Source organism: Lithobates pipiens, unplaced genomic scaffold (genome assembly GCF_037356315.1).
Source record: "Lithobates pipiens isolate NorthernLeopardFrog02 unplaced genomic scaffold, aLitPip1_a1.2 Scaffold_22, whole genome shotgun sequence".
Classification (NCBI taxonomy): domain Eukaryota; kingdom Metazoa; phylum Chordata; class Amphibia; order Anura; family Ranidae; genus Lithobates; species Lithobates pipiens.
The window spans coordinates 345,834,703-345,853,957 of NW_027507784.1; the positions used below are offsets into that span (position 1 = coordinate 345,834,703).

The 19,255-nt window shown below is 45.8% G+C and overlaps 1 protein-coding gene across 1 annotated transcript in view; it reads right to left on the reverse strand.

Moving 5' to 3' along the window:
- The window catches only part of ADCY5 (adenylate cyclase 5), a 289,522-nt gene that overhangs the window by 56,172 nt on the left and 214,095 nt on the right, over window positions 1-19,255 (reverse strand). The window contains 2 exon segments of the mRNA XM_077449730.1: window positions 930-952; window positions 4,872-5,003. Of these exon segments, the coding sequence (XP_077305856.1) occupies window positions 930-952; window positions 4,872-5,003 (155 nt within the window).

Sequence of the window (19,255 nt, forward strand, 5' to 3'; positions counted from 1 at the left end):
ACTATTCGTCCGGGTTTCAATTCGAAACGAAACGCACGGGTCTAACATCAAGCACGGGCACTGCTATACATTGCAGCACTTCGCCTTAAATATCAGGTTTTTCAAACTACTCGACCAGTAAATGTGTGCTACAGTATATTGCTATGATATATACAGTATATATTTACATCCAATACATTTTATTATTTTTTTATTGTTTTTTTTTGTTTGTTTTTTTTGTTTTTTATTAATATGTGTCGAAAAACAGGACTAATCTGAATGATGTGTCATTTTTTTTTTTTTTTTTTTATAAATATTAATATGTTCTGTTTTATCCTACCGAATGTTTATTTTGCTTTATTTATTCATGTTCATTTATGTTTACTTTTTGTTTTATCTTATGTTTATTTCAATTTTTTTTTCATTTATTTTGTGTTTTATGATTCACAAATTTATAAATATATAACAGAGAACGGGGCTAATCTGATGGATGGATCTGAATTTATTTATTTATTTTAACCAGATATTATTATTATGTTCTTGTTTTTTTTTTTTTATGTCATCGTGGTTATACAGCCCTCTTATCTCACGTTTTAATCGCCGCTCCCTTCCTCCAATCCTAAAAATAAACATAAAAATCTGTGACAACGAGGCAGATCGTGTGTGTGTGGAAAGCGGTTTAAATCGCTCGTTAATTCAGCAGAAATCCCCATAATAGGACAGGAGGGGTTCGGAAAGCGGCGGCTGCCAACTTTGTCAGATTTTCAGATCACCCCCGAAAAAGGGCAGCAGAGCTGTTGATACGCCAGCAGCTGGCACCGATCGACCTGGCTGCCCTCCCGATACCGCTGAGACAATAACCAGCTGTGAAGGGCAGGGGGGGGGGGGTGGGGGGTGTCACAGCTCAGGACGATTGTTCACCTGGGGCATTGCCAGATCTGGGTACTTACTTGTCCTTTGGGTCTTCAAAACCCTGTAAGGAGAAAAGAAGTGCGTCAGTAATAATCAGTCGATAATCAATCGATTTCACGTGAAATCTTGGGTTCTATATTGGTAAGCTGCACAGGGGGGGGGGGGGGGGGGTCGCAGCTCTGTGATTGGATGCTGCAGATCAATGTTAAATACGATGACACCCAGAGTGACTTTAGTAGTACAAAGTAACTCAGATCCGGACACTGGGGGAAACTTGGAGGAAGTACGTCATTAATGACACATCGATTGGCGTCGGGGGTCATCCTCAAAATCGAAAATGATTTTCTATTCTAATTTTCCAAAATTATGTTTATTTAAAATGTTATTAGAAAAGGGACTGTTGCCCACATGTATCTGTAATAGATGGCCCCTCCCTTACACACCTGTAATAGATGGCCCCTCCCTCACGCACCTGTAATAGATGGCTCCTCCCTCACACACCCGTAACAGATGGCCCCTCCCTTACACACCTGTAATAGATGGCTCCTCCCTCACACACCTGTAATAGATGGTCCCTCCCTTACACACCTGTAATAGATGGCCCCTCCCTCACGCACCTGTAATAGATGGCCCCTCCCTCACGCACCCGTAATAGATGGCCCCTCCCTTACACACCTGTAATAGATGGTCCCTCCCTTACACACCTGTAATAGATGGTCCCTCCCTTACACACCTGTAATAGATGGTCCCTCCTTACACACCTGTAATAGATGGCCCCTCCCTTACGCACCTGTAATAGATGGTCCCTCCCTTACACACCTGTAATAGATGGCCCCTCCCTCACGCACCTGTAATAGATGGTCCCTCCCTTACGCACCTGTAATATATGGCCCCTCCCTTACACACCTGTAATAGATGGCCCCTCCCTCACGCACCTGTAATAGATGGTTGCTCCCTTACACACCTGTAATAGATGGCCCCTCCCTTACACACCTGTAATAGATGGCCCCTCCCTTACGCACCTGTAATAGATGGCCCCTCCCTTACGCACCTGTAATAGATGGCCCCTCCCTCATGCACCTGTAATAGATGGCTCCTACCTCACACACCCGTAATAGATGGCCCCTCCCTTACGCACCTGTAATAGATGGCCCCTCCCTCACGCACCTGTAATAGATGGCTCCTCCCTCACACACCCGTAATAGATGGCCCCTCCCTTACGCACCTGTAATAGATGGCCCCTCCCTTACACACCTGTAATAGATGGCCCCTCCCTTACACACCTGTAATAGATGGCCCCTCCCTCACCCACCTGTAATAGATGGTCCCTCCCTTACACGCCTGTAATAGATGGTCCCTCCCTTACACACCTGAAATAGATGGTTCCTCCCTTACACACCTGTAATAGATGACCGCTCCCTTACACTCCTGTAATAGATGGCCCCTCCCTCACACACCTGTAATAGATGGCTCCTCCCTCACGCACCTGTAATAGATGCTGGCCCCTCCCTTACACACTTGTAATAGATGGTCCCTCCATTACACACCTGTATAATAGATGACTTCTCGCTCACCCACCTGTAATAGATGGCCCCTCCCTTTCCACTCCTGTAACAGATGACCCCTCCCTCATGCACTTGTAATCAATGGCCCCTCCCTTACTCACCTCACCTCTAATAGATGGCCCCTTGCTCATACACCTGTAATAGATAGCCCCTCCCATATGCGCCTGTAATGGAGCCTTTCACATGCACCTGTAATAGGCGTCCCTTCCCTCACACATAATTAATGAATGGCTCCTCCCTATAATCACCTGTAATAAATGACCTGTTACATGTTCCTGTAATAAAGCACCAGTTTTGGATGGTCCCCCCCACACTCATCTGTAACAAATGCCCCTCCCACAGTTACCTGTAACAAACAGGTCCTGATACATGCACCTATGATTAGTGCAGCAGTAATTGATGGCCCCTCTCACATGCACCTGTAAGTAATGGATGTCCTCCCACCTAATGAATGACCCCTCCCTCCCACATTCACCTGTAATGAATGACCCCTCCCTCACACACACACCTGTAATGAATGACCCCTCCCTCACAAACACACCTGTAATGAATGACCCCTCCCTCACACACACACACCTGTAATGAATGACCCCTCCCTCACAAACACACCTGTAATGATTGACCCCTCCCTCACACACACACACACACCTGTAATGAATGACCCCTCCCTCACACACACACCTGTAATGAATGACCCCTCCCTCACACACACACCTGTAATGAATGACCCCTCCCTCACACACACACCTGTAATGAATGACCCCTCCCTCACAAACACACCTGTAATGAATGACCCCTCCCTCACACACACACCTGTAATGAATGACCCCTCCCTCACAAACACACCTGTAATGAATGACCCCTCCCTCACACACACACACCTGTAATGAATGACCCCTCCCTCACAAACACACCTGTAATGAATGACCCCCTCCCTCACACACACACCTGTAATGAATGACCCATCCCTCACAAACACACCTGATATGAATGACCCCTCCCTCACACACACACACCTGTAATGAATGACCCCTCCCTCACACACACACCTGTAATGAATGACCCCCTCCCTCACACACACACCTGTAATGAATGACCCCTCCCTCCCACACACACACACACCTGTAATGAATGACCCCTCCCTCCCACACGCACCTGTAATGAATGACCCCTCCCTCCCACACGCACCTGTAATGAATGACCCCTCCCTCACACACGCACCTGTAATGAATGACCCCTCCCTCACACACACCTGTAATGAATGACCCCTCCCTCACACACACCTGTAATGAATGACCCCTCCCTCACACACACACCTGTAATGAATGACCCCTCCCTCACACACACCTGTAATGAATGAACCCTCCCATATGCAACTCTAATAAATTATGCCTCCCACGTGAACCTGTAATAGATGACCCCTCCCTCACACACCTGTAATAAATGGTGCCTCCCACATGAACCTGTAATAGATGACTCCTCCATCACCCACCTGTAATGAATTACCCCTCCCATATGCACCTGTAATAAATGATGCTTCCCACATGCACCTGTGATAGATGACCCCTCCTGCACACCTCTGTAATAAATAGTGCCTCCCACATGAACCTGTAATAGATATCTCCTGCCTCCCACATGTTCCTGTAATAGAGGGCCTCTCCATCACACACCTGTGATGAATGACTCCCCCCCCCAAATCCACCTCAAATATACATCCCCCTCCTTCAAACATCAGTAATGAATGGCTCCTCCCATATGCACCTGTAATAAATGTCTCCCTTCAGGCACCTCTCCACATATCTGTAATATATGGTCCCACATATATGCACCTATAATACTACCTGTAATGAATGGCCCCTGTTACATATACCAGTTATGGATGGCCCCTCCCACATGTACCTGTAATAAAAGTACCAGTTATGGATGGCCCCTCCCACATGTACCTGTAATAAAAGTACCAGTTATGGATGGCCCCTCCCACATGTACCTGTAATAAGTGCAGCGGTAATTGATTGTCCCTCTCGCATACACCTGTAACTAATGAATGGTCCTCCCCACACACCTGTAATTGGTAGCCTCTTCCACATGTACCTGCAATTGATGGTCCCTCCCACACACACACCTGTAATGGATGGCCCCTCCCACATACACCTGTAATAATGGCTCCTCCCATGTTTACCTGCAATGGATGACCCCTTCCAAATAAGCCTGTATTTAATCATTCCTTCCAATCACACCTGAGAGGACTAGCCCCTCCCTTGTGCACCTGTAATAAGTGGCCCCTCCCACATACACCTCCCTGGCTAATCCTAAGCTGATTGTTTTTTCTCCTTTTTGCTGTGATTGCCTTCACCTGGTAGGTCATACCCCATGACACAGACTACCCAATGAGCAATGGACGTTCCATCCACCTACCATCCTCTTCATTTCCTTGGAGACGCTCAGGTTGTTGTAGAAATTCCTCTCCATCCCCCAATGTCCCGTGTTGTGCCCGATGGAGTTGGCCCGCTGCCGGTTCATCTTGGCGATCATGGCCTTCTCATCTTTCTACACAATGAGAACGGAAAGAGACTGTGAATAGAGCCCGCGGGAGAATCACTGCCAGCCCCTCGCAGCATTGATTTACTGATACTCGGCCTTAAACAGGACAAGGAGCAGCAATATCACCCATCCCCCTCCTCCTCCTTCCACCAATCAGACTGTTATACCCCCCTTTTTTATTGGAAAATAATGAAAATGATTGCAAAAGAGATATTATATTAAAATGTTATGAAGATTTTACACAATAAAAAAAAAGCCCTTAAAGTGTCTCTACAGCTGCTGAGGAACTACAGATCTCAGCATGACCCGTCTGTCTGAAGGCACGCCAGGTAGGCTGCAGTGTTCCCAAAAGAAAAAAAATTTCACAAATGTTTTTCTGTCAATTTAGGCAATGTTGTCATTTTTAAATCTAATAATAAATACAGGAATAAAAATATAAATGAACAGACGGTGTGAAAAATTATTGTAAAAAAAAAAAAAAAAAGTAAAAATAAAAAATAAAATTAAAGATGACTTTTAATCTACTTATATTTTTCCTTCCCTGGTTCCCCCCCCCGCCCCCCATCAATATTCTAATTACATTTTAAAATAAATTGTTTCCATTTTTTTTTTACATACTTTATTTTATGCCCAATGATGTCATCACTGGGTCAATGTGTGTCTCTGTGCTTGTCTGGTGGGAGGGGCTGGCAGGGGGCTTCCTGAAACCATCACAGCCCCTCCCTTCCTCAGTACTCCTCTCAGGGGTCCCCGGTCCTGATGCAAGCAGTGGGAGGAGTTATGTAAATATGAAAACGCCTTGATTGTTTGGGTTTCAGTCTGGAGGAAGGGGCGTTCCTAGACAGGCTGTATTTGCATAGGTAACGCCCATATATGGTGCTGAGCCTCCATGATTGAAAGAACTTGAATTTAAAGTGGATATAAACCCGAATTTTTTTTTTTATGTCATAATGTAGAGTATACGATTTCCTATCATTTGAGCTCAGTCTTGCCACAAAGAGTTAATCCAGCTCTGAGCAATCCTCTTTTATTGTTCGGTGAGATAAATCTTGACAAACAGAGAAAAACTTTGTCAAATATTTTATATTATTTTAAGCAACAGACAGCATGGATTCATGAAAGACAGAAGTTGTCAGACAAACTTGATTTCTTTTTATGAGGAGATAAGTAAAACCTTGGACAGAGGGGTGGCGGTGGACGTGGTATACTTGGGACAGAGAAGTGGCTGTGGACGTGGTATACTTGGGACAGAGGGGTGGCTGTGGTATACTTGGACAGAGGGGTGGGTGTGGATGTGATATACTTGGACAGAGGGGTGGCTATGGATGTGGTATACTTGGGACAGAGGAGTGGGTGTGGATGTGATATACTTGGACAGAGGGGTGGCTGTGGACGTGGTATACTTGGGACAGAGGGGTGGCTGTGGACGTGGTATACTTGGGACAGAGGGGTGGCTGTGGACGTGGTATACTTGGGACAGAGGGGTGGCTGTGAACGTGGTATACTTGGACAGAGGAGTGGCTGTGGATGTGATATACTTGGACAGAGGGGTGGCTGTGGACGTGGTATACTTGGACAGAGGGGTGGGTGTGGATGTGATATACTTGGACAGAGGAGTGGCTGTGGATGTGATATACTTGGACAGAGGGGTGGCGGTGGACGTGGTATACTTGGAAAGAGGAGTGGCTGTGGACGTGGTATACTTGGACAGAGGAGTGGCTGTGGATGTGGTATACTTGGACAGAGAGGTGGACGTGGTATAATTGGGCAGAGGGGTGGCTGTGGACGTGGTATACTTGGACAGAGGGGTGGACGTGGTATAATTGGGCAGAGGGGTGGCTGTGGACGTGGTATACTTGGACAGAGGGGTGGACGTGGTATAATTGGGCAGAGGGGTGGCTGTGGACGTGGTATACTTGGACAGAGGGGTGGACGTGGTATAATTGGGCAGAGGGGTGGCTGTGGACGTGGTATACTTGGACAGAAGAGTGGCTGTGGACGTGGTATACTTGGACAGAGAGGTGGACTTGGTATAATTGGGCAGAGGGGTGGCTGTGGACGTGGTATACTTGGACAGAGGGGTGGACGTGGTATACTTGGACAGAGGGGTGGCTGTGGACGTGGTATACTTGGACAGAGGGGTGGCTGTGGACGTGGTATCCTTGGATTTTGCAAAAGCGTTTGACACATTTCCCCACACGGCTCATGTGTAAGGTAAAGTCTACAGGCTTGGAAAGATCAAATTGTAAATGGATAGAAAACTTACTAAAAGACAGAATTCAGAGAGTCATGATTAATGATTCTTATTCTGAATGGTCTAAGGTTATCAGTGGTGTACCCCAAGGTTCAGTGCTGGGACCCTTACTTTTTAATATCTTTATAAATGATATTGGGTCTGGGATCAAAAGTAACATTTCAGTCTTTGCAGATGACACCAAGCTATGCAGTGGAATAACATCCTTACAGGATGTCTCCAATTTACAGATGAGGTTTAATGTTGAGAAATGTAAAGTTCTGCACTTGGGGGCTAAGAATATACATCATACATGCTAGGGGGAGTCATAGTGGAGAAGGATCTGGGGGGATCCATGGTGGATAAGGATCTGGGGGGTTCCATGGTGGATAAGGATCTGGGGGATCCATGGTGGATAAGGATCTGGGGGGATCCATGGTGGAGAAGGATCTGGGGGGATCCATGGTGGAAAAGGATCTGGGGGAGATCCATGGTGGAGAAGGATCTGGGGGGATCCATGGTGGAGAAGGATCTGGGGGATCCGTAGTGGAGAAGGATCTGGGGGGATCCATGGTGGAGAAGGATCTAGGGGAGATCCATGGTGGAGAAGGATCTGGGGGAGATCCATGGTGGAGAAGGATCTGGGGGGATCCATGATGGAGAGGGATCTGGGGGAGATCCATGGTGGAGAAGGATCTGGGGGAGATGCATGGTGGAGAAGGATCTGGGGGGATCCGTAGTGGAGAAGGATCTGGGGGGAATCCATGGTGGAGAAGGATCTGGGGGATCCATGGTGGAGAAGGATCTGGGGGGATCCATAGTGGAGAAGGATCTGGGGGGATCCATAGTGGAGAAGGATCTGGGGGAGATCCATGGTGGAGAAGGATCTGGGGGGATCCGTAGTGGAGAAGGATCTGGGGGGATCCATGGTGGAGAAGGATCTGGGGGGATCCATGGTGGAGAAGGATCTGGGGGAGATCCATGGTGGAGAAGGATCTGGGGGGGATCCATGGTGGAGAAGGATCTGGGGGGGTCCATGGTGGAGAAGGATCTGGGGGGATCCATGGTGGAGAAGGATCTGGGGGGATCCATGGTGGAGAAGGATCTGGGGGGATCCATGGTGGAGAAGGATCTGGGGGAGATGCATGGTGGAGAAGGATCTGGGGGAGATCCATGGTGGAGAAGGATCTGGGGGATCCGTAGTGGAGAAGGATCTGGGGGGGATCCATGGTGGAGAAGGATCTGGGGGAGATCCATGGTGGAGAAGGATCTGGGGGGGGAATCCATGGTGGAGAAGGATCTGGGGGATCCATGGTGGAGAAGGATCTGGGGGGATCCATAGTGGAGAAGGATCTGGGGGGGATCCATGGTGGAGAAGGATCTGGGGGAGATCCATGGTGGAGAAGGATCTGGGGGAGATGCATGGTGGAGAAGGATCTGGGGGAGATCCATGGTGGAGAAGGATCTGGGGGAATCCATGGTGGAGAAGGATCTGGGGGAGATCCATGGTGGAGAAGGATCTGGGGGGGATCCATGGTGGAGAAGGATCTGGGGGGGGATCCATGGTGGAGAAGGATCTGGGGGAATCCATGGTGGCGAAGGATCTGGGGGAATACATAGTGGAGAAGGATCTGGGGGGGATCCATGGTGGAGAAGGATCTGGGGGAATCCATAGTGGAGAAGGATCTGGGGGGGTCCATGGTGGAGAAGGATCTGGGGGGATCCATGGTGGAGAAGGATCTGGGGGGATCCATGGTGGAGAAGGATCTGGGGGGATCCATGGTGGAGAAGGATCTGGGGATTTTGGTAGATCATAAGCAATGCCAAGCTGTGGTTTCCAAAGTCCTTTCTTGTATTAGGAGGGGTATGGACTCCAGAGAGAGAGATATCATTTGTACAAATCATTAGTAAGACCTCATCTGGAATATGCAGTTCAGTTTTGGGCTCCAGTTCTCAAAAAGGATATCGGGGAACTGGAGAAAGTGCAGAGAAGAGCAACCAAACTGATAAGAGGCATGGAGGAGCTCAGCTATGAGGAGAGATTAGAGGAACTGAATTTATTTTCTCTTGAGAAGAGGAGATTAAGGGGGGATATGATCTCCATGTAAAAATATATAAGGGGTCCATATAGTGAACTTGGTGTTGAGTTATTCACTTTACAGTCAACACTGAGGACAAGGGGGCACTCTTTCGTCTAGAGGAACAAAGATTTCATCTCCAAATACGGAAAGGTTTCTTCACAGTAAGAGCTGTGAAAATGTGGAATAGACTCCCTGCAGAGGTGGATCTGGCCAACTCAGTAGATTGCTTTAAGAAAGACCTGGATTATTTCCTGAATGTACAGAATATAACGGGGTCCTGACATTTATAGGTAAAGTTGATCCGGGGAAAATCCGATTGCCTCTCTGGGGGGATCAGGAAGGAATTTTTTTCCCCTGCTTTAGCAAATTGGATCATGCTCTGCTGGGGTTTTTTGCCTTCCTCTGGATCAACTGTGGGTATAGAATTGGGTATATGGGATTGTATGATATTATTATTATTTTTATTTTTTTTGTGGTTGAACTGGATGGACTTGTGTCTTTTTTCAACTTGACTAACTATGTAACCATGTAATTACGTAACGATGTAACTCCTCCCCCTTGCTGTGAGTGACAGGTGATGTACATATCTCATGCACTAGCCTAAGAGACATGCATTATTTTTTAATTCCCTCCCCCACTCCGTCCTTCTGCAGCTCTCCCAGGATTGGCTGTTCCACACCTCAGCATGATTTGGTATGCTGAAGTCATGTGGGGACTTTTCTGGGTTTTGACTGGATGTTAGTGATCATAGCAGAAGTTCAGTTATTATTATAAAGTTATTATTATAAAAGTCGTTATTATTATTATAGAATAAAGTATAAAAACTATAATTATTAATATTATTATAAAAAAAAACTATTAATATTGTTATTATGCTTAGTATTAAACTTACTATTTGTATAAAAAAATATTTTAATAAAATATTTGTTATTATTATTATTATTATTATTATTATTATTATAACTAATAATACTAATAAAAAAATATATCAAATATTATTTTTATAAAAATGATTATTTTAATAAAAAAAATATTATTATTTTATAAAAATATTATTATAAAAATGATGATTATTATTATTGTTTTCAACATATATTGTGATTTTTTTTTTTTTTTAATTGTATTGCAAGACCTGTGTGTTCCTGTGATAATAATGCAGTTTACTCCGCCCCTACCAAAGAAAATTTCTATTATCATCTACAATTTTATTTATTTTTTCTCAGTGAGAATGTTTTGTGAACGGAATAATAATACCTTTTAGACGTGGAGATATGAATATTTGGCGATATTAGTGAATTGAGAGATATTTTCACCCATCTCAGGAAATAAACGGTTCCCGGAATTTGTCATTCTATAGGGCCCCGGGGGCCCCGTACTGCCAGTCTCTGAGTCTGCTGGCCAGTCTGATGAGCATATCACGGCTCTCCTCCGGGAAGTCGATTGTTTTGGATGGCTCGGCCGCTTGTTTGGAAAACAAACGTTTTTTGGAAGACGCGGATTCCACTTATTACGTTACATTGTATATTTGTTCTTCATTACAATCATTGGAGGAATCTCCATAATCCGGGGATTTGGGGCCGTGTTTGGATAGGAGAGGAGAGGGGCGGATTATCCACAGGACACGGGGGGGCCCCCCGACTGGGAATGTTTTGTATCCCAGAGAGGGGGGCCCCAGGTGGAGGGTTTGGATAAACACGTGTCATACACAGGTCAGCCTCTTCCCAATGTAGGGATTAGTGGGGGGGGGGGGGGCTCCCATCCTATATTCCATAACAGAGGCACCACAACTGTTTTATCCAATAAGGAAACCAATCCAAAGGGAGAAAATAAACCCCCCCTCTTCCCCCCACCGCCGCCGCCGGTTTATATAAGGACAGAGCGGTGCAGTAATAGGCCTGATTTACTAAAAGGAGAAGCACAAGCGGGGGAGGGGATCGCTATGACGATCATCATATGCATGTATGGCGCACCCAACCAACGCAATCCCTTAGGCTGCATTCCCACCTGAGTTTCGCGTGTTTGAGCGTTTTTGCGGGCGTTGGCACGTGCATTATTGAGCTAATAAAAAAGAAAAAACTGCCAAAGTTCAAAAACATTTTTAAAATGCTGAACACAAATAGAGGAAAAATATAATCTGTTTCACCATTTATTGCTTTATTTTTCAGCATTTTTATCTGCTTTTTTAAAATAGTTTATTTATTATTATTTATTTCATTTATTTATTTTTTAATGGCGAAAGATTAGGGGTTAAAGGTTATGGTTAGGGGGATAATTTATTTATTTTGTTTATTCTTTATTTACTTAATTTTATGTATTTATTTTGTTAGGTTATGGGCCAATATTAGGGTTAGGGGGTAAATATTAGGAATAGTGGTTAGGGTTAAGGGTTAATATTAGGATCAGGGGAAAATATTAGGGTTTGGGGTTAGGATTAAGGGTTAATATTAGGATTAGGGGTTAGGAATAGGGGGTCAGTGTTAGGGTTAATATTAGAATTTGGGGTTAATATTAGGGTTATAATTAGGGCTAGGGGTCAATATTAGGGTTAGGGGTCAACATTAGGATTAGGGATAGGGGTTAATATTAGGGGTCAATATTATTAAGGTTAGGATTAGGGGTTAAATTTAGGGTTTGGAGTTAATATGAGGATTAGGGGTTAGGGTTCAAGATTAGGGTTAAGGGTTAATATTAAGATTAGGGGAAAATATTAGCGTTTGGGGTTAGGATTAGGGTTAGGGGTTAATATTTGGATTAGGGGTCAATTTTAGGGTTAGGGGTCAACATTAAGATAAGGGATAGGGGTTAATGTTAGGGGTCAATATTATTAAGGTTAGGATTAGAGGTTGATATTAGGGTTCTGGGGTTAATATTCGGGTTAGGGGTTAATTTTAGGGTTAGGGGGTTATTATTAGGATTAGGGGTCAATTTTGGGGTGTGGGGTTAATATTAGGATTAGAGGTTAATATCAAGGTTTAGGTTTAATATTAGGGTTAGGGGTTAATTTTAGGGTTTGGGGTAATAGGATTAGGGGTCAATATTGAGGTATGAGGTTAATATTAGGGTTAGGGGTCAATATATGGGTTAGGGGGTTATTATTAGGATTAGGGGTCAATATTGAGATGCGGGGTTAATATTAGGATTTGGGGTTAATATTAGGGTGTGGGGTCAATATTAGGGTTAGGGGTCAATATTAGGGTTAGGGATTAGGATTTTGGGTTAATATTAGGGTGTGGGGTTAATATTAGGGTTCAATATTAGGATTTGGGGTTCATATTAGGGTTAGGGAACAATATTAGGGTTAGTGGTCAATATTAGGGTTAGGGGATTAGGATTTGGGGTTAATATTAGGGTTAGGGGTCAATATTAGGATTTGGGGTTAATATTATTGTTAGGGGTCAATATTAGGGTTAGGGGATTAGGATTTGGGGTTAATATTAGGGGTCAATATTGGGACTTGGGGTTAATATTAGGATTAGGGGTAAATATCGGGATTTGGGGTTAATATTAGGGTTAGGGGTCAATATTAGGGTTAGGGGATTAGCATTTGGGTTAATATTAGGGTTAGGGATCAGGGGTTAATATTTGGATTAGGGGTCAATTTTAGGGTTAGGGGTAAACATTAAGATAAGGGATAGGGGTTAATGTTAGGGGTCAATATTATTAAGGTTAGGATTAGAGGTTGATATTAGGGTTCTGGGGTTAATATTCAGGTTAGGGGTTAATTTTAGGGTTAGGGGGTTATTTTTAGGATTAGGGGTCAATATTGGGGTGTGGGGTTAATATTAGGATTAGAGGTTAATATCAAGGTTTAGGTTTAATATTAGGGTTAGGGGTTAATTTTAGGGTTTGGGGTAATATGATTAGGGGTCAATATTGGGGTATGAGGTTAATATTAGGGTTAGGGGTCAATATATGGGTTAGGGGGTTATTATTAGGATTAGGGGTCAATATTGAGATGTGGGGTTAATATTAGGATTTGGGGTTAATATTAGGGTGTGGGGTCAATATTAGGGTTAGTGGTCAATATTAGGGTTAGTGGATTAGGATTTGGGGTTAATATTAGGGTGTGGGGTTAATATTAGGGTTCAATATTAGGATTTGGGGTTCATATTAGGGTTAGGGATCAATATTAGGGTTAGTGGTAAATATTAGGGTTAGGGGATTAGGATTTGGGGTTAATATTAGTGTTAGGGGTCAATATTAGGATTTGGGGTTAATAGTATTGTTAGGGGTCAATATTAGGGTTAGGGGATTAGGATTTGGGGTTAATATTAGGGTTAGGGGTCAATATTAGGGTTAGGGGATTAGCATTTGGGTTAATTTAGGGTTAGGGGTCAATATTAGGGTTTGGGGTTAATATTAGGGTTAGGGGATTAGGATTTGGGGTTAATATTAGTGTTAGGGGTCAATATTAGGATTTGGGGTTAATAGTATTGTTAGGGGTCAATATTAGGGTTAGGGGATTAGGATTTGGGGTTAATATTAGGGTTAGGGGTCAATATTAGGGTTAGGGGATTAGCATTTGGGTTAATTTAGGGTTAGGGGTCAATATTAGGGTTTGGGGTTAATATTAGGGTTAGGGGGTCAATATTTGGGTTTGGGGTTATTATTATGATTGGGGGCCAATATTGGGGTGTGGGGTTAATATTAGGGTCTTTAGTTTGAGTCTTTGAATGTATTTATTATTATTTTTTTGTTTATTATTTATTATTTTATTTAATGTATTATTTGTGTATATTTATTTTTAAATTATTATTTTTTTAAATGTAGTTATTGCTTTTTGGAGCAGAAAAACACTCAAAAACGCCCGCAGCTCGTTTCCATGCATTTCTATGGAAGGAAAAAAAAAACGCTTACGAAACGCACCGACCGGCTGGATTCGAGCTCCAGAACATATCTGAGCTCCAGGCGTTTTGGGTTCGGGTGAATCGCAGTGGAGATGCGAATCGCCTCCACAGAAAATCGCAGATTTTTTTTCCCTTCCTCCGGCGTTTTGCGAGGTGTGACTGCGGCCTGTGTATTTATACACAACAGTCGTCATTCGTCACTCGCAGTGAATCGGACGCTCCATCTGGTGTTTAGCAGGTTTTCTAATCGTTTAGGAAATTCATCTAAAAAAAAAAAAAAAAAACGTGACCGGCAGCCTCCCCTCCCCCGCTCTCCCCGTGTTCCATATACAACACAAACACCGCTGCCAACTGTCAACTGTTAACTGTCAATACATATGGAAAGCGCTCAGAGAAAAGTGAATTAAAACTGTTTGTGTTGTATCTCTGCCAATTCTCCCTGACCTCGTGTGACCGCCCCTTCCACCAAATAGAGCGTAAGCTCTTTAGCCAGGGATGTCATTCCCATTGTTTCACCTACTTGTGTATATAATAATAATAATATCGGTGTGACCCCCCCCCCTCCCCTCCCCCGCCTTCTCTGTGTGATGAGATGAAGGACGAGCGCATTACATTGTATTGAAAAACAGGAAAGTATCACATCGGTGATCTGCAATAATCGGGTTATTGGTGATTTTATATCAAAGATTTTTACTAAATACAAATTGTCAAATAACTTTTAAAATATCCAATTTAATCTGCTTATTATGGGCAACTTGTGACTTCCTAGACCACTTATGTCAGACGCAAAGCCGGAGGGCCAAATCCAGCCCCCCAGACCATTCCCTGTGTCCCCCCCCCTCCCCTTCTGCAGCTGCGGCATCCCCCTCATGTCCCCACCCCTCCCCTCCTGCAGCTGCGGCATCCCCCTCGTGTCCCCACCCCTCCCCTCCTGCAGCTGCGGCATCCCCCTCGTGTCCCCCCCCTCCCCTCCTGCAGCTGCGGCATCCCCCTCGTGTCCCCACCCCTCCCCTCCTGCAGCTGCGGCATCCCCCTCGTGTCCCCCCCCCTCCCCTCCTGCAGCTGCGGCATCCCCCTCGTGTCCCCCCCCTCCCCTCCTGCAGCTGCGGCATCCCCCTCGTCCGAGCTCTCCATTCCGATCAATGTTTATAAACAAAGTTACTTTGTATCTCTCTATCTCCAGTTACTTTGTATCTCTCTATCTCCTGTCTGAGCAATGTTGATAAACAATGCTACTTTGTATCTCTCTATCTCCGATCTCAACAATGTTTATAAAGAATATTACTTTGTATCTCTATATCTCCGGTCTGAACAATGTTTATAAACAGTGTTACTTTATATCTCCACTCTGAATGATGTTTATAAACAATGTTACTTTGTATCTCTCTATCTCCTGTCTGAGAAATGTTTATTAACAATGTTACTTTGTATCTATCTCCAGTTACTTTGTATCTCTCTATCTCCCATCTGATCAATGTTTATTAACAATGTTACTTTGTATTTCTCTAACTCCACCTGAACAATGTTTATAAACAATGTATCGACTGTCCATTTTTTGGCTATTTTTACACAGTAGATCCCATCTGTTGGGGATTTGCAGCCAGTGTGAGGGGGGGAGGGGGGGGGGAGCAGCAGTGGGGTAGAAGGACAGGATGTACTACTCAGGCCCCGTGTGCTTCAGCAATGTTTTTTTGGCCACATGTAGCACTCCCAAAGGTCCACAACTGTTTACATTTTTAAATACTTAATATATTCAAAGTACATAACGGACATTTTTACTCTGTGCTTAAGTTGACCTTTTAAAAAAAAAAAATCTTTCTATTCCATAAGTGCAAAATTCATACCTTCCACCCAGATCCAGTGATTCCTCCCCCACCCCCCACCCCGCATACTCCTCCTAATGCTGTATATCAGTGCTGCGGCTCCATTTGTTCCTATAGGTAGCTGTACCCACGCTGGCCTCCAGGGGTCTCTTATAGTATGACTTACCAGCTGGAATGAATGGGGGGCCTCAGAGCACATGTACAGTATGAAGAGGAGCCAAGCCAGGACCTTGTCAGTGTTACCTATATAGGATGGGGGGGGGGGGGGGCAGCACCCATGGGGAGTAGGGGATATATGTTTAAGGCCAATTTTACAAAAGTTTCCAGATTCTTGGGCTTGTTGTCTCAGTTCTCTTGCTGCACTGCTCATCTCACACATTAGAATAAAAATCCAAAAAGGTAGAGTGACAGAGACCATAGACTAGGACACCGGCCTCCACCCTACACAGACATATCGGCCTCCACCCTACACAGACATATCGGCCTCCACCCTACACTAACATATCGGCTTCCACCCTACACTGACATATCGGCCTCCACCCTACACAGACATATCGGCCTCCACCCTACACTAACATATCGGCTTCCACCCTACACTGACATATCGGCCTCCACCCTACACTGACATATCGGCCTCCACCCTACACAGACATATCGGCCTCCACCCTACACAGACATATCGGCCTCCACCCTACACAGACATATCGGCCTCCACCCTACACAGACATATCGGCCTCCACCCTACACAGACATATCGGCCTCCACCCTACACTGACATATCGGCCTCCACCCTACACTGACATATCGGCCTTCACCCTACACTGAGATATCGGCCTTCATCCTACACTGAGATATCGGCCTTCACCCTACACTGACATATCGGCCTCCACCCTACACTGACATATCGGCCTCCACCCTACACTGACATATCGGCCTCCACCCTACACTGACATATCGGCCTTCACCCTACACTGAGATATCGGCCTTCATCCTACACTGAGATATCGGCCTTCACCCTACACTGACATATCGGCCTCCACCCTACACAGACATATCGGCCTCCACCCTACACAGACATATCGGCCTCCACCCTACACAGACATATCGGCCTCCACCCTACACTGACATATCGGCCTCCACCCTACACTGACATATCGGCCTTCACCCTACACTGAGATATCGGCCTTCATCCTACACTGAGATATCGGCCTTCACCCTACACTGACATATCGGCCTCCACCCTACACTGACATATCGGCCTCCACCCTACACTGACATATCGGCCTCCACCCTACACTGACATATCGGCCTCCACCCTACACTGACATATCGGCCTTCACCCTACACAGACATATCGGCCTCCACCCTACACTGACATATCGGCCTCCACCCTACACTGACATATCGGCCTCCACCCTACACTGACATATCGGCCTTCACCCTACACTGACATATCGGCCTTCACCCTACACAGACATATCGGCCTCCACCCTACACTGACATATCGGCCTCCACCCTACACTGACATATCGGCCTTCACCCTACACTGACATATCGGCCTTCACCCTACACAGACATATCGGCCTCCACCCTACACTGACATATCGGCCTCCACCCTACACAGACATATCGGCCTCCACCCTACACTGACATATCGGCCTCCACCCTACACTGACATATCGGCCTCCACCCTACACTGAGATATCGGCCTTCACCCTACACTGAGATATCGGCCTTCACCCTACACTGACATATCGGCCTCCACCCTACACTGACATATCGGCCTCCACCCTACACTGACATATCGGCCTCCACCCTACACTGACATATCGGCCTCCACCCTACACTGACATATCGGCCTCCACCCTACACTGACATATCGGCCTCCACCCTACACTGAGATATCGGCCTTCACCCTACACTGAGATATCGGCCTCCACCCTACACTGACATATCGGCCTCCACCCTACACTGACATATCGGCCTCCACCCTACACTGAGATGTCGGCCTCCACCCTACACTGACATATCGGCCTCCACCCTACACTGAGATGTCGGCCTTCACCCTACACTGAGATATCGGCCTTCACCCTACACTGAGATGTCGACCTTCACCCTACACTGAGATGTCGGCCTTCACCCTACACTGACATATCGGCCTCCACCCTACACTGAGATGTCGGCCTTCACCCTACACTGAGATATCGGCCTTCACCCTACACTGAGATGTCGACCTTCACCCTACACTGAGATGTCGACCTTCACCCTACACTGAGATGTTGACCTTCACCCTACACTGAGATATCGGCCTCCACCCTACACTGAGATATCGGCCTTCACCCTACACTGAGATATCGGCCTCCATCCTACACTGAGATATCGACCTTCACCCTACACTGAGATATCGGCCTCCACCCTACACTGAGATATCGGCCTCCACCCTACACTGAGATGTCGGCCTTCACCCTACACTGAGATATCGGCCTTCACCCTACACTGAGATGTCGGCCTCCACCTTACACTGAGATGTCAGCCTTCACCCTACACTGAGATGTCGGCCTCCACCCTACACTGAGATGTCGGCCTCCACCTTACACTGAGATGTCGGCCTCCACCCTACACTGAGATGTCGGCCTTCACCCTACACTGAGATATCGGCCTTCACCCTACACTGAGATGTCGACCTTCACCCTACACTGAGATGTCGGCCTTCACCCTACACTGAGATGTTGACCTTCACCCTACACTGAGATATCGGCCTCCACCCTACACTGAGATATCGGCCTCCACCCTACACTGAGATGTTGGCCTCCACCCTACACTGAGATGTCGGCCTTCACCCTACACTGAGATATCGGCCTCCATCCTACACTGAGATATCGACCTTCACCCTACACTGAGATATCGGCCTCCACCCTACACTGAGATATTGGCCTTCACCCTACACTGAGATATCGGCCTCCACCCTACACTGACATATCGGCCTCCACCCTACACTGAGATGTCGGCCTTCACCCTACACTGAGATATCGGCCTTCACCCTACACTGAGATATCGGCCTCCACTGGCCTGACCTTCAGTCGCTGCTATGAAAATGTTTTTTTTATAAAAGGAAGGATGATTTGGGAGGCTGTTTATTTACTCGCAGAATTCAGGCCGGACTCGTTAATGACTTGGCAACCTGCTGGGGAAGTTCTGGATTTAAAGCGCTCTCCAGAATACGTCCTTTCCTCTGCAGCGGTGCATTAGTGCAGAATGTGGATGGGACATGGAG